Source organism: Leguminivora glycinivorella, chromosome 12, assembly GCF_023078275.1.
Source record: "Leguminivora glycinivorella isolate SPB_JAAS2020 chromosome 12, LegGlyc_1.1, whole genome shotgun sequence".
Classification (NCBI taxonomy): Eukaryota; Metazoa; Arthropoda; class Insecta; order Lepidoptera; family Tortricidae; genus Leguminivora; species Leguminivora glycinivorella.
In genome coordinates, this window is record NC_062982.1 from 18,268,470 (window position 1) to 18,284,677 (window position 16,208).

Consider the following 16,208-nt stretch of genomic DNA (forward strand, 5'->3'; position numbering starts at 1 on the left):
GGAAACCAAACACTGCACTGGACAATCTAATCTGTTACACAGAGACGTAGCATAGCAAGACAGCAAGTGATGTTGGTGCAGTAGAAAATTTTATTGGAAGAATGGTAAATTTTCTTAGTCCCTTAGGAAATCAAAACACCGCATTTTTTTACACATTTACTCATAATTTATAACAACCCAAACCAACGAGATCCTTTACATTTGCAAATTGGAGTACAAGACAATCCGATTGTGTGACGCTGAGACGCTGATTCAACGATTCTGTTTGAGAGCGAGACAGCCCTGTTACGCCCGTATACGTACGTCTAGAGATACCCCGCTCTCAACGGATTCGCTCCATAATCGACTTAGGACTTGATGGCGGCGGTGACGGGGTATCCGCGTCGGAGCCCCATGCACTGGTCGCGGTCGATGAAGAGCGTGGCGCTCTTGTTGCGCAGATCTGCCTCCAGCCCGGCGCGGACACCGAGCAGGGTTTGGTGCGTGCCCTCCGCCGTGGCGATCTTGGAGCGGAGAGTCTCCATGGTTTCTTGGAGGTCGCACACTTCTTTGACTAGTCTGTAATGAAAATGAAGAAACTGTCAAGATATTTGCGGACGATTGATGGCTAGGAGTGTCATCTTTGGAGGTAGGACTCGAGAAAGTCGCAATAGTCGAAATCTGCCGGAAGGATCATCATCATCATTTTATCATCATCTACCAAACACAAAATCAACCGGTAACCTTGCATCTTTTTTAACGAATGTCTCTTGGTTAAACTCCAGTGTGTTCACATCGCTAGTTTTGACTGTTGTTCGGTTGTAGCTTCTCATTCCTGACAGCTCGTCTTCTGACAAAGTTGGAAGTGATTTCCTAAGCGAGAGACCTTAGTCTGTCAGTGGATTCTTTTGATAAAGGAATAGCAAGCACTTTTCCAGGTGAGAACTAGGAACTCTCTTAGGGATTTTTAAGGAATATGGAATGGATTTCTGCGACTATATCAGCAAAAAGATCCAAAAATCAAACGAAACGAAAGTATAAAATGAGCAAAATACCGGTTTTGCGCTTCGTCGCGGCACTTCTCGAGATGTGGTCGGTTGGTACGCGCTTGCAAGCGAGTGTGTGCTACACGCATCGGTTGCAACTTGTCCTCTATAGCCTTGTTCAGGAGCTCTAGAGTCTTCTCGATGTCGAAGATTTCTTGTTGCACCTGAGAATAGCGACATAAGTTTTGTTTGAATGGATGTTATTGGTGCTAATGTACCTAGGAAAGATGAAGGAGGAGGGGGTAGCCTAACAAAGAAAGCAAAAGCTAGACACCTCAACCGTGATATTACGTCGCTGCCTTCATGCCCTGGAGAATAATTTGGGATGAGATGCTAATTAGCCAAAAACGTAACCGGGCAAGCAAAAATGGTCGCGCGATAAATGATAAAACATCATGCCGTCCTTATCGCACTTACAAATAATGCGAACAGGACGGCCTGATGTTTTATCGTTTATCGCGCGACCATGCTATCGGTGCAGTGAAACATGCCCAGCAGAAGATTACAGAATCTAGATAAGAAAGAGTTGATAAACCTTGTGAAGATGGAGTTGCAGCTTGTTCTTGATCTCAATAGTCTCCGCAATACGGCGCGTGAACGCGCTGTTGGTGTTGCTCCATTGATCCCAGATCTCCGTCGCCGACACGTTGATTAAGTTATCCGTGTCTGTAAATGATTGATACATTAACAAAAACTATAGGTAATATGCGCTCAAAGCTTTACAGAATCTCATAGTTTTCTAATTCCGTCACACAAACGCTTGTTAAAATTCTTAAAAATGTGTTTTTGGGAACTGCAGATAGTGCAGATATAGGTAAATTACCCCACCGTGGACAATAGAATGACTGTATATAGACATTTACCTGAAAGCATCTGGATGGCTTTAGCCCGTTCGGATTGCGAGCGCTGCAGCGTGGCGGCGCTTGCGGCGGCCCAGCGCTCTGTGTCGCACACCGTCGGGTCATACCGCTCTATGCCCGCGTAGAATTGTAAGCCCTGCGATCAACTTCCGTAGTTAAATCTTTGCTAAGATTATATTTATCACTGCACTTTTGAATACAAGTATGGTTAGGTGAAAATCGATTAATATATTGATTATATTGTGATTCCCAATTGCTGAACAAAACACGAGGACTTGATGCGTCTAACAGGATGGCTGTGTCGGAATTACTTCTTTATCACATTACTGTGGGGTTTACAAACTGCCTATTGCTTACTAACTACTTACCTAACTGACCGGATTTTAAATCAACGACAAGAAATTAATAGCTATAGGTACGGTTTATAATTTGAAACCATCATCACAAGTATCACAAAGCTATTTCCAACTCGCGGTAAGAAACAAAAAAAAACTGCAAGTTAAGAAAATGTTGGCGATTATCTGTTATAATTAAACAAACTAGGTTTACCTTGGAGAAGTTGTTGAGCTGATGGCACATAGAGTCAATACCCAGTGCGTATTCCTTATTCCTCATGTCGGTTTCAAGCTCGTGTTGTGTGGCGCGGCAGTTCTTGGATTGTGCGCGCACCTGTCGCACATTCATACTACTTAGTTAAATTTAGTCAATCCTATTAGAAAAATAATGGAAAATGAAATGTAGTTAAATTGAAAGATCCAGTCTACTAATGTGTCTCGTACCTTCTCAAGCATATTGCGGAATTTGTCCTGACACTCGCGCAGAATGCCGACTTCCCTTAGTAAAGACTGTTCTACCGTGTCGTGGACTTGCTCCAAACCTGGATGGAAATACAGAATTTATGATTTGGATACGAGCTTGTAGTGGGTTTTGTAGAAATTTTGTGCAAGCGTACCCTGTCGTTTTTCTCGATGGTACAGACACTCCTGTACGATATGCAAGGGCCCCTCGATTCCCGCGATGGCTCGTTCCAACTGCCTCCGAGTGTCGTTCAGCTTCTCACATGTTGACACTAATCGCTCCATCTCTATTGACACCTAGAAACACCCATAGTCTTAAAAAATAAAAAAAATTATAACCGATCCGATTTTCTAAGATGTGGTCCACAATAATCTTACTGCTTATATGGCGTAGATTCTTGGTCTTAGCAAAGCGGACCGCCTATATCTATATGAGCATAATATATTACTAGTCTTTTATCAGTAGCTCAGCTTTGTGTATAAATTTGCACGAGCTCACCTCGTTCCTCCAAAAGGTTGTGTCGGTTATTCGCTCCCCAATCCTTCTGCCTGAGTCTCTTTGACCCTGTGAGCCGATTTCATCAGTTTCCCTAAAAAATAATGCGTGCATAATAATTTTATCCTTTTAAAATCAGGAAAATCAAACTCCAACTGGCTAATTAGCTATATGCAACTCCTTCCCTTTTCATGCATTTATCCTTTGATTTCCCTATTCCCCTTTTCGCTGAAGAAACCTAGCTTTCATTAGCAGCTATTCCATTCCAACTCACCTGAGCATCCTCATGATATCATTCCTCACGCGCTCCGAGAAGTTTCTCTTCGCATCAGACTCATTATAGTTCTTGATGCTGTTCTGGTTCCACTCGTACTGCGTGTATCGTGTGTAGAGCGCCGCGCGGGCCGCGTGCTCCGGGCTCCGGTCGAAACCGGTCACCAGATTAGGGAACCGGAGAGGTTCCGCTGCCATGCCCGCTGGGGTGTAGCATGGATCGACCATCGTGTTGGTTATGGGTTGGGAAGGCCTGGAAAAAGATTATACCAATGACTTAACTCCGTTATCCATGTTCAAATATTTTTCGTAGGTTCTCCATGCGGCATATTGTGTTTTTAAAGTGTGTACTTAGTTAGTTAATGATTAAAGATAGAGGAAATAAGTTACTTTCCTCAAGAACTATATCTTACATCGGAGTGACCTCGATCTCCTCGTAACCCATGATAGGCCTCCAAGGGTGCTTCTTTGGAGTGTGGAAGCAGTACCCAACCTGCGGCGGCGCCAACGGTGCCCCTGCAGTTTCTTTCGTGGGGCTCCATTGTTGGAGTTGCTGCAAAAGGTGTAAACGTTTTCTTAGTTAGTCACAGCCCACAGGTAAGTTTTCCCAATGAATAATGTATGGATCTATGGATATTATCATAGGTTTTACCGAGCACATTGTCACTTCCTTCGCCATTTTAAATATGAATTTAATTTAGGATTTTTAATAAATTGTTAAAAAAATTTAGGATTAATTTCAAATTTGAATAAACTTGACATATTTCAAGTCAAGGTGGGAAACTTCAAGATAAATATTTTTATTTGTATTATTAACAAAAGACGATCGTTTAATGGAAAAGGCATAATATTCCTGTATAATAAAAAAAGCCATATAAGCGTATTATAACGACAATAACGAAATTAATTGAATAAGAATACAATAATTAATTACAATTTAAAACGGAATATTTTCATACTCTATTTAAAGAAATACTTTTTTTCTGCAGAAACGAAACGCGGGCTACCAACATTGCAGTGTTTATGTCAATCAGAAAAAAAAAAAAAAATATGTCAATCAGCTGTCATCAACAGTTTGACACTTGACAGTCCGTCAATCCCTTGTCGCGATATCACGGTGTTCCACTGCTCTTTCACATTATAGCTCCATTACTTTACTAATTCATGTTATATGTAGCATAATATCGATTATACTTAGTCGGCGTCGATGATATAAGACAAACATTATCATGAGCGGCGTCCCGGATAACGCGCCCCAACGTGAGTGTCAAGTTATGTACCTTGGTAACCACAAGTTGTTCAATTTTATGCAATAAATAACAATGTTTGGTTATCAGATTGCCCCGGCACCGGCAGTGAGGATGCGGGCAAAGCTTCAGCCTGCGCCGGATGCCCTAACCAAAACCTCTGTGCCTCGGGTAAGTGTAAACAATACTTAAAATTCATAACGAAATGTTGCACCATATTCTTAGTTTGCCTCTAGTTCTAGCAAATATACCTATCTGAAACAACACAGATGAAACAAATATTGCTTTCGGCTTTAAAAAAACATTACATTACTTTTATGAGGTAGTTTCCGTATTTAAATTTCTTAAATTAGTATTACTCCAAGCTTAAAAAAAAAATCATTATTATTTTAAACATATTATCACAAAATAACAACATTTACCTAATGATGATTCAGCATTACATAAACAGGATATTATAACTTAATCTTACATTTTTATATTATACCTACTGGAAAAACACTTCATCACTGGTTTTATCTCTGTATATCTTGTGTCAGTATTCTTAAAGCAGGGATTACCAAACGGCAGATAGTTATTTAGATGAATACAGCTTCCCCAATATTTATTTATTAAAAAGAAATTAATCAAAAGTCCGAACAACAATGCATTAGCCTAAGACCCTTCTTATATTAACAGGTGCGGCATCAGCCCCCGATCCAGCTATAGAAATAATCAAGGAGCGACTCTCTAAAGTGAAACATAAGATCCTCATCCTCTCTGGCAAGGGAGGTGTCGGAAAGAGCACTGTGACTTCCCTGCTCGGGCACGCTTTGGCTGCTAAGAATCCGGATATTAATGTAAGTTTTTTGTATCGAGTATGAATGAAGATTAGATATTTTGCCATATGATTAAAGGTAAAATTAATAAAGTTTTACAGTTTGCATACACAGTAATTGTTTTTGGCATTTGGACTCTTCTGAAGAAAAAACAAGATATTTTTCCTATATTTGCCTATACCTATTGAATATGCTTTATTTATGAAAAATACTTTCATTCTAATCTTTAGTCACTTCATAGCCATAAAATGAAGTCAATTGGATATTTCTATACACAGTCTATGTTGACTACTCTTTTGTTTGTGCTTTTGACTTTGAACCTATTATGAAACAGTTGTGTTGCAATTAGTTCAATGTTATTATAACATATCACTCAGATAAGTCAAAAATAATTGTGTAGACATCAGCAGCGGCTGGTCCATACAAGCCAATTCCCACCGGCTTGCCTAAAATTGATTACTAGTAAAGTACCTAATGTTAAGGTAGGTTTCTTTTTGCTTTGGTGTTGCCTAGCAGAAATTGAAACCAGCCGCCACTGGTAGACATATAATATAGTCAATAAAATATGCTTAAATATTTTTTTGCAATACCAGCAATACACTCATTAACATTTCATTAATCAAATTATCATGTTATCACATTTTTCCTTTTAATATACATAATTATTATGTATCTCTGTTATGGATGTCTGAGGGGCAAACTCCAGTGCAGATAATTTTGAATGCTGTACCTGATTAGCAACATGTACTGTGGACAGATCAGACTATACCTATAACCTCGTAAGTCCCGGCATACTTGTACAAGTACATATTATATATTAGAGTTTCAACTCTTATACATAGAAATAAAATAATGTTCCAAATTCAAAATCGAATAATTGTCTTCTGTCTCACGAGGATAATTTACATTCACTATATACAATAACCCCATTTGATTTAGTTGAATCCTAACAAATGCCAGATTCCAATTCCACTTTTAAGGATTCAACAAATTGCTGTTTTTAATATAGTTAATTAGTGTTATAGTAGGAACTACTTTACATGACACTGTTTGAATAGTCTGTAATAAACTTAAAGGTCAATTAATAAATGAGTGAATGGGTACAGTCAACCAATTAGAATCCTAGGCCACTCTAGAACCCTGTTATGTGGCCACCATGCTTTATTTGCTATAGAAGTCAGTTTGACTTTTACTGTGAAAGGGTTCTACAGTGGCCTAGGATACAGATTGGTTGACTGTACAGTAGTTGGTTAGATGTTTTTAAATCGAGACTTTGACCTGACTTCGTAAAAAGTGGGTCATGATGGGTCAAACACGAGACAATTTATGGCACTAACAATAATAAAAACATCTGGGTTTATGTTATGACACTTCTGAAATAAAAAAGCTTTATTACATTTTTAAAAAGGTGTACATGTTACAAGCTAGTGATGAAAATTTTAGGCAACCTGCTCTTGATTATAAATACTGTTGTATACTTACTGTATTAAATATAAACTAATTACACAAACATTACAGAAAGTTAAAAAAATATCTTACCCTGTTATACCTTGAGCGTCTTTCATGCGAGTTTCCAAACTCCATCTGTAACCACTCACTTCACTTTGGTCCCCTCAAACACAAGATCTTCACGTCTATTGATCCCAAGTGCTGAAAGTGGAAAACGAAGAATTCGCAACCTACGGCCTTCGTGCCGGTACCAGCAGGCACCGCGGATATAGGTCAAACATAGCCATACGTAAACCGTTAACCGATGAGCTAATTTGAACGTTATTCAATTGATGCACGGTCCTAAATCGACACTGATATGTCATAAGCCTTGCTGAGGTTGCGTGGTTTTAAAAAGGCGTATAAACCTAATACGTTATTGGTGTTTGCGACTTTTTGGTTTTCGAGGTAAAACTGCATATAATTGTATCGAGCATTTGGTAATGCAAAATGTAGGTACTCTTTGTAGACAAGGAATACAAGGATGCCGCGTTGAGTAAATTGACATACGATATTCTGCATGCTTCGACAGACAGACTCAACAAAGCGTTTCATAAGCGAGGAAAACATTTCATAAAATTTAAATAATTATTTTGCCTAAGTCTCTGTTGATTGGTTGGTTGTCCCAGGGCTCATCAGTCTCTCATAGCTTCTATACGTAGCTTTCTATTGTTGAACTCTAGGTGACTTTCATGAAAATCCATACTAATATTATAAATGGGAAAGTGTCCGTGTCCGTTTGTTTGTCCGTCTTTCACGGCAAAACGGAGCGACGAATCGACGTGATTTTTAAGTGGAGATAGTTGAAGAGATGGAGAGTGACATAGGCTACTTTTTGTCTGTTTCTAACCCCCCACTTCCCTAAAATGGGGAGTGGAAGTTTGTATGGAGCATTCCGCAATTTTCGAATTTAACGCGAGCAAAGCCGCGGGCAAAAGCTAGTTGTTTATAAAAGGGCGAGGTTCAAAGTGGCCAGCTAACGAGCTCTTCATCAAACATTTGCATAGTATCAAGTGCGTGTAGCGGTATGTTAACACAGTTTAATGATATCGATTATAGTAGAGTGGGATAAAGAGGGATTAGGGAGAAAGTGATGATTATATTGTATTGTCCATTTTGTAACGAGTCGGCCAACTTAATCGCGTATTACTAAATATTTTACATTACTACATGTATTTCTACATTCACAGTGCTAACTGTTCTAAGGGTCCATTTACAGTGTGCGAGATCTCACATGCGACTTTCATTACATTGCGGTGTCTGATTGGTGTGCTGAAACGTAACCTCAACAATTATCAGTGTAAGGGGTGCGCCCACGGGCGACTTTTAACTGCGACTTTTTTGTCTCTCTCAACATCGGTCTATGGGCTACTTATAGTATGAAAGTGCGCCACAAGGTTGTCCACCCCGCTTCTTTTGTAACATGGGTATTTTTTACGCGATTCATACTCAGAATTGCGAGGTATTTCGATCCTGATAGGAGAAAAGAAAATATCCCAAGATTTCCATACATTTTTCAAAGTTTCCATTCCGTTACCGCCATACAAAAGTATGAAAAAATGGTAACGGAATGGGAAAAAACCTTGGGACACTTTTTTCTCCTATTAGGGACCATCCACACTCATAAGACGCATGTCTTGCGGCGCGCAACGGACGTCACGCCGCCGCCGCCACGCCGCCTGGGGCGCGTCTTACGTCCTTCTTATACAACGAGGAGACAATGAGGAGACATTTTTTGAATTACATTCAGGCGGCGTGGCGGAGACGTCCGTTGCGCGCCGCGAGACACGCGACGCCTAAGTGGGGGCGCTGCCTTAGGATTGAAAGAGTTCGCGATTCTGAGTGGAAACCACATAAAAACTCTCGTGGGCGCATCATCTAACTAAAATCACGTAGGAATTCTCGCATCGTCTGTGCACTAAAAGAAGGTCCTTCTATCTTATACGAAATATTGTGCCAGGAACCTACGGTTTGCGTGTTTGGAAGTACATACTTGTAAAGTATAATAATGAAATTAATGAATAGTAACCGTTGTGTGTAGGTGGGAATCCTGGACGCGGACATCTGCGGGCCCTCGCAGCCCCGAGTTCTCGGCGTGAGCGGCGAGCAAGTCCACAACTCGGGCTCTGGCTGGTCGCCTGTGGTAAGTCAATTTTTAATTAGACTAAGGAAAAAAACCGAGAAAAGAATCATTCGTTTTTCGCTTTAACCTGTCAAGAGGCACGTGGAGGATAAGAAGGAATGCCGAAATAGAGAATATCATCGGCGTAATAAAATCCCACAGACTTCGCTGGTTCTTCCATCTACTAAAAATGGGAGAGTATCGGGAAGACCAACTGGTGGCCGCTTGACGGGTCGGCCCAAATACCGCTGGGGAGTCAGTGTGATGGCGGATCTGTGTCAGCTACAGGCATCGGCTTGTAGCTGAATCATTGGATTGCCAGGAAGCTGCGCAGGACCGGGATAGGTGGCGTGCTCTCGTTTTGGAGGCCAAGATTCTCTTTGGATCGCAGGGCCATATTAGTTAGTTTTTCGCTTTATGCTACTTACTAAAAACGTAATGATATTTTAATGATAATTTGAAATGTTTCAGTACGTAACAGACAATTTGTCTCTAATGTCCATCGGTTTTCTGCTGGGCAGCCCCGACGACGCAGTCATTTGGAGAGGTCCGAAGAAGAATGGTACGATCATTTTCAGTTTATTATCTTACTAATTTGTATTTGCATCAGTGGTTGACTAGACCCCAAGTAGTGATGTGGCGTTCTCATGAAAATTGTCCTTATAGTTTTCCACGCCGTAATGTTTGCCCCGTTTTGTACCGTATACGAGATTTTATCGAATACCGTACCATGACAGTTTAGCACACGGAATATGAGTTTTTTTTTACAATACGCCATGTGAAAAAAAATCATCACGGTATTCGATATAATGCCGTATACGGTATACTTGAATAATTAACGAAGACTAACCTAGTCTTAGGGCCAGTTGCATCAACCACATTTGACAGACACATCATCGTCACGCAGCAGATGTCTATGGAATGGGTTACCCTCATCTGGCCTAATAATTTTAGTCCGAAACACACTTCGCATAACATGTTTCACAGAAACACTTTCGGTCGAATGGTAATTTAGCAGAAAACTTAGTTGGCATTATTACTACCACGCATAAGATACATTTGGCAGAATATTGTTTTACAGAACATTACTTTTGTCGACTTTGGTTTAGCATAATTGTATGTACCATAATAATCTTTTAGCATAATATTACATTAGCAGAATTATTACTCGCTATCAGAAAAGAAAAACTGCCCCAGAGTCTCCGTTAGGTACGACGACGAGCGAAGCGAGGAGTGTTAGGTATCTTGCATCCCCAACACATCCAACTCACTATCAAATAGCAAATTACAACTTTATGCCGAACTAAATATTATGCATAAATATTATCTGCAAATGTATTGTTCGACTAGAAGACTATTAGGCTCATCAACATTATGACAACAGACGATTCGGTATTACAAAAATCTGCAAAATGATTTGTGCCAAAGCATATTCTGCGTAAGGTGTTTCTGCCAAACTTGACTTCTGCCAAGAACTATTATACGAATCAAATATATGCGTAAAAAGTTTCTGCCAGATAATAGTGAACCCTATGGAACTTCCCATACAATAATATTTAACGAACGCTTTAACGGTGACAGAAAGTTTGATGCAACCGGAGAATAAATTTCCTAAGAAGACAAATGTCACCTTTTTACCGAAAGCGAAGCTCGCTCTCACAGATTTTTTTATTGAATTGCAATGCAAACTAATTTGTTGATTGCAGGTATGATCAAACAGTTCCTCAGCGAAGTAGACTGGGGAGAACTAGACTACCTATTAATTGATACGCCTCCAGGTAAGTCTCATGGAAAGCAAAGTAAAATTAGAACTCTTCTAGATTTTCTGTCATCGGATATACCATTTCATTTAGAACATTTTCACTTTTTTTTTTATTTAAAACTGAAATAGATATAATATACACTAAAGAAAAAGTGATCAAGTCTGAGGACGGCCAACTAGACCACCTAGCTGCTGCCGCTCCCGGTTACCGGCCCAAATTCTTTGTTGTAATGCTCCGATGTCCTAGGAAAGGTTAATCGATGTTTATAGGCATATTTACCATATTTCATACATTTAAGAACACAAGTAACGCAATTACTATATTCACAGGCACGTCAGACGAGCACCTATCCGCCGTGCAATACCTAACTGGCGCTGGTCTGACCGGCACCTTAGTAGTGACTACACCACAGGAAACGGCCCTACTGGACGTGCGTAAAGAACTGCAGTTCTGCAAGAAACTGAACGCAAGAGTACTGGGTGTTGTGGAGAATATGTCGCTCTTCATATGTCCCAATTGCAAGGTACAATATATTTAATACATAACTTAACAGAGCTAGTTTGACTTCTGCGTTGATGGTCACTACTCCGCAAGAGACCGCGTTGCTCACCGTGAAACTCAACGCGAGAGTACTGGGTGTTGTGGAGAATATGTCGCAGTCGCAGTGTCAGTCGCTATTCATTTGTCCCAATTGTAAGGTATCCAAGCTAGTTTTATTTTTGAAATCATTTTAACACCTGACCAGCACGAGTCTTACTGGTGACCATCCCGTAAGAAACGGCGTTTTAGGCGAGATGACTAAAAAAAACTAATTAGTCCGTCATTTAAATTATCAAAGAATTTTAGACACGTATTTTTTCTCGTAAACGAAAAATGACGACGGTACAGTGCGTTGAAGTTTCGCGTGACGTCTCGCCTAGGTACAATTTTTATTTAGAAGTGACGCCACAAGCCCCCACGTCGGAACTTTGAAGCTCTATATCTTAGTATTTTTTCATTAATTAGAAAAAGCGAAAAATATGTGTTTAGTATTTTTGGACGATCTAACTAACGGACTAAACAGAATGCCATTTTTTTTAATGTAGTCATCCGGACGACCGGTCTGGCTCAGTCGGTAGTGACCCTGCCTGCTGAGCTGCGGTCCTGGGTTCGAATCCCGGTAAGGGCATTTATTTGTCTGATGAGCACAGATATTTGTTCCTGAGTCATGGATGCTTTCTATGTATATAAGTATGTATTTATCTATTTAAGTATGTATATCGTCGTCTAGCACCTATAGTACAAGCTTTGCTAAGTTTGGGGCTAAGTTGATCTGTGTAAGGTGTCCCCCAATATTTATTTATTTATTTATCCCTATTGCAAGGCTTTATATCATTGTTTGACCTGTCTCTTTCATTCGTTTAGGTAAATATAACGCCTTCAGACTATAAATCGATTTCAATATTTTATATTTATCCAATTCAGTGTACCTATGCCTTGGTTGTTTCATTTCATTGTATTATTTTTCACCTTTCACAGACTCGCAGCGAGATCTTCCCAGCGACAACCGGCGGTGCCGCCCAAATGTGCCTCGAGCTAGCAGTACCCCTACTAGGCGCGTTGCCACTTGACCCAGTACTCGCACGCTGCTGCGATGACGGACGCGACTTTATCACAGAATTGCCAGGCTCGCCGGCCGTTATTGCGCTGATGGGTATTGTTGACAGTATGTATAATGCTTCACAAAGTTCTATGACTCTTCTACACTCCTTGTCACAACTGAAGGTGTAGCCCTGATCTGCCTCAAGCTAGCAGCGCCATTAGGGTCATTAACACTGGACCCAGAGCTCGATCGGCGCTGATATGACGGATGTGGTCTTCGGGAACTGACATAATTCGGTTATAAGAAACCTTCGACATAAAGGGACTGCGTAACTATTGATTCTTTGATCGTCACGAATGTCGTGTGTCGTCAGCCTTGTCAGAATTTACGAAGGTTGCGCTCTTAGCACTTCTTAGCACTTTTTAGTAATCGTTTTAGTTGATGACATTCATACCCAAACCGTCAATGTGATGGAGCATTCATTAAATTCATTTAGATATTTTTCATTTGTTTCAGAAATTGTAGCAGCCTGTGAAAATACTTCTAGTTAATAAGTAATGCCTTATTGTTATATATATCATTGACAAGTTTATACAATTTTATCACTGCTAGTCCAGCTCATAATGTATTTTAGCTATTGGCTAGTGCAGAAAATAATGTCTCCGTGAATTATTTATTTGTGATAAATAAATGTTATTTTATTTGTTTTTATTTTCATTGCTTCCTATCTACAATCCTTCAAGTTATTAGGTAAGTATAGTTATCAATAATTAAAAAAAACATGTCTAAGTACAGTATATTCACTGAAAAGAAACAACTGAAATGCTAATGCATAAATATTTTATTGATAATAAATTACCTCTCTTTCAAACGTGACACTTGTGTCGTGATTACGAAATCGTAATAGTGAAGAATAAAATAAGAATTTTCTCTTATATTTATAGGTACAGTCACCGGTAATAACATAGTACAAAAAGAAGACTGCTGAAGGCTGATGTGCCCTCATAGCTCTGGAAATAAAATAAGATTGTGTCATATATTTAACGGCGTTTTTTTGTGCTATGTTATTACTGCTGACTGTAATGAAAGTACCCCTCCTGCTTTTTTCATGACTGTTTTCATCACCGTTATCAAAGATCATTGAATCACTACGTTTTAGCAAAGAGTATCGAGTATTAAAGAGAGTTACTGTCAAAGTAAAATGTGTAATCACCAAGTAATCACAGTGCATAGACTGCCATCTCGCGACACAGCCTTAAAACTTTTGAACCTCAGTTTTGACAATTTGGCCCATATTCTTAACTTGATATGTTTTAAAATGTCAAATATTAACATTAGCGCCATCTAGCCGAGCGTACCCCAAAAAGGTGTATCGCCATCTAGTTCACCATACCTTTTTCTGTATGGTTTTGGGGTACGTTTTTTTCTTAGACTATCGGTCTATACGAAGTTATATAGGTCTTTGGTTTTAGTCAATAAAAAAATAGATTGGCTAATTTACAAGTCATCCAAACCCAGAAAAAATAAAACACGTGACTATATTTTGACGTTTCCTGTGACATTGACAGATCAGCGCTGATGGTCTTTATACCGGCGATATATTTTCATTTAAATTAATTTTTAAATCTCCAATTGCATTTATTGAAACGTATTTACAAGCTTAAGTCAATGGGTTCAATAGTCAAGTGATATTTAATTTTAAACCTTTGAAATTGGTGTTGCACAACAGTCTTTATCTTTTCACGAGCCCTGGTCTTTGATAGTGGTTTAATTGGCTATAACCAGACATGTCGGCCCACGGCTCTGATGAGGAGGACAAGCCTTGTCGGGCGTGTTCCGATTTCAAATCATGGGCCAAGTCGCAGAAGCCCCCGAAACCTGGAGCACCGAAAAAGGTCAGACTAGGTTATGTTTGACTCGAATCTTCTTCACGTTTCTGGTAAATTCTATGGTAAAAACAGGACAAGCTCCTGTAATACTTCGTTTTGATTTGTTGTAACATGGTTATGTTTGTAAAGTATACAATCTATTTCATAATCCTGTATCCAACTTACATTTCACATTTGAAAGGGAAAAGAAATATACTATCATCTAATCATTATACGTATTCTATATATTTCTGTCCAGGAAACCCCTTCACAGCCACGTCGGAAGGACTGCCCACTAGACAAGGAAGAGCTGGGGCAAGCGACATGGGGCTTCCTACACTCCATGGCGTCCTACTACCCTGAGAAACCCACAAAGGCTCAGGCCAAATCCATGACAGAGTTCTTCAATATCTTCTCCCAGTTTTATCCTTGTGAGCCTTGTGCTATAGATTTTAGAGAAGAGTGAGTATTTTAAATATTAGTAGAATAAAATACCCACTATAGATCATTATTAGTATAAAATGCATAGTTATAAAGTCCCTACAAGTTGTACAGTTCATGTATATAAGTTTCTATGGATATGCATTAATACAATATGTGTGTATGGTATTGGTGCTTTAATTTACAAAAGTGAAAATACTTAAGTCAGTAATTCTCAATTGTCTTGTCCATATTCTAATTGCCGCAATGCTTCTATTTTCAATGGAATTTGAATTCAAACAAATTAGAATTAGAAATGAAAGTCCACTGAAAACAAATGAGTTGCAGTAATTACTGTAATTAGAATTTGCCCTTACGTCTTGAGAATGACCGAATGTTCTTCCTTTTGATAAATATAGATAACTTGATTTAATCCATTGAATTTTTCAGTTTAAAAGAAAACCCTCCAAAGACAGAATCAAGAAACGCACTAGCACTATGGTTGTGTGAGCGACATAACACAGTTAATGAGAAACTGGGCAAACCAGAGTTTGACTGCAGCAAAGTGCATGAAAGGTGGAAAGACGGATGGCTCGACGGTTCCTGTGATTGATAAAACTTTTAACTAGAAATAATCTTACCTTGAAGTGGAATACCTCATGAGGCCATAATATGTTGTCCTTGAATTCAGTGAAAGCATTTGCATCATAAATACTGAGTCACAGCATCAGTCACTAACTAGTTATAAAATATTGATTTTGGTTATACATTTTATTCAATTCTGTAATCATTTTTGATTGCAGTTCTTTTTTTCATGTTTCATAAGTTTTTTATGTGATGCTTATTCACTTCAAGTAGAAATATTGGTTTACCGTTGACATGTAGTTCATATACATTAGCTACTTATGTACATACATTTTAATCTGGATGTTATAAAGAATTTACCAAATATACCTGATACTTAATTTTGCCCCAGTAAGAGTATCAAGATAAAGTATTTTAACTGCTTAAGGGCCACTTGTACCAATGAAAATGGAGAGTTAACCCGAGGGTTAACCCACCATTTTATATGGATTTTGACAGTTGACAGCCCACTAACCCTGAGTTAAGTGGTTGGTGCAAGTGGGCTAAAGTTCTGTAGTTACATAAGTTTTAAAATTTTATTGTGCCTGATAAGTCCAAGTGTTATTTATATGTTATTTAGTTTTTTTGTTGACATAAACTTGTTAATACTTGGATGTTTTGTTTTACTTGTTACTTGTGTAAAACTTTGATACCTTATTTGCAGGGCTAATGCCTATAATGGTGCTCCCATACCAAGCTGTTACATTTATAATAGGCTTGTGTAGGACATGTACTAATAGTACAAAAGACACGATTCCCTGCACTGTACTAGACCGAACTACTCCCAAATGATTCTGCTCTCTAGTACATTTAGTACACTCACAA

The 16,208-nt window shown here is 39.1% G+C and overlaps 3 protein-coding genes across 4 annotated transcripts; 2 read left to right on the forward strand and 1 right to left on the reverse strand.

Moving 5' to 3' along the window:
• Window positions 1-125: 125 nt before the first annotated feature.
• LOC125232121 (tektin-3-like) lies at window positions 126-7,260 on the reverse strand. Of its 2 annotated transcripts, none has more exons than XM_048137738.1 (11): window positions 7,056-7,260; window positions 3,865-4,004; window positions 3,453-3,704; window positions 3,182-3,272; window positions 2,838-2,979; window positions 2,665-2,762; window positions 2,435-2,554; window positions 1,889-2,021; window positions 1,561-1,691; window positions 1,035-1,189; window positions 126-558 (listed from the first exon to the last, which is right to left on the reverse strand). In XM_048137738.1, the coding sequence occupies exons 1-11, from the start codon at window positions 7,098-7,100 to the stop codon at window positions 348-350; spliced, it is 1,518 nt and encodes a 505-aa protein (XP_047993695.1). In that variant the 5' UTR covers window positions 7,101-7,260; the 3' UTR covers window positions 126-347. The 2 variants fall into 2 exon arrangements, with proteins under 2 accessions (XP_047993695.1, XP_047993696.1); XM_048137739.1 differs by lacking the exon at window positions 7,056-7,260 and adding an exon at window positions 4,104-4,193 and having other exon boundaries at window positions 127-558.
• LOC125232124 (cytosolic Fe-S cluster assembly factor NUBP1 homolog) lies at window positions 4,542-13,177 on the forward strand. The gene is made up of 9 exons (XM_048137746.1): window positions 4,542-4,711; window positions 4,789-4,869; window positions 5,377-5,537; window positions 9,046-9,147; window positions 9,598-9,688; window positions 10,833-10,904; window positions 11,219-11,412; window positions 12,408-12,594; window positions 12,988-13,177. Exons 1-9 carry the CDS (start codon window positions 4,681-4,683, stop codon window positions 13,020-13,022), a joined length of 954 nt encoding a protein of 317 aa, XP_047993703.1. The 5' UTR covers window positions 4,542-4,680; the 3' UTR covers window positions 13,023-13,177.
• Window positions 13,178-14,027: 850 nt separating this feature from the next.
• LOC125231878 (FAD-linked sulfhydryl oxidase ALR) lies at window positions 14,028-15,997 on the forward strand. Its single transcript, XM_048137471.1, has 3 exons — window positions 14,028-14,366; window positions 14,599-14,801; window positions 15,210-15,997. Exons 1-3 carry the CDS (start codon window positions 14,259-14,261, stop codon window positions 15,370-15,372), a joined length of 474 nt encoding a protein of 157 aa, XP_047993428.1. The 5' UTR covers window positions 14,028-14,258; the 3' UTR covers window positions 15,373-15,997.
• Window positions 15,998-16,208: the final 211 nt, after the last annotated feature.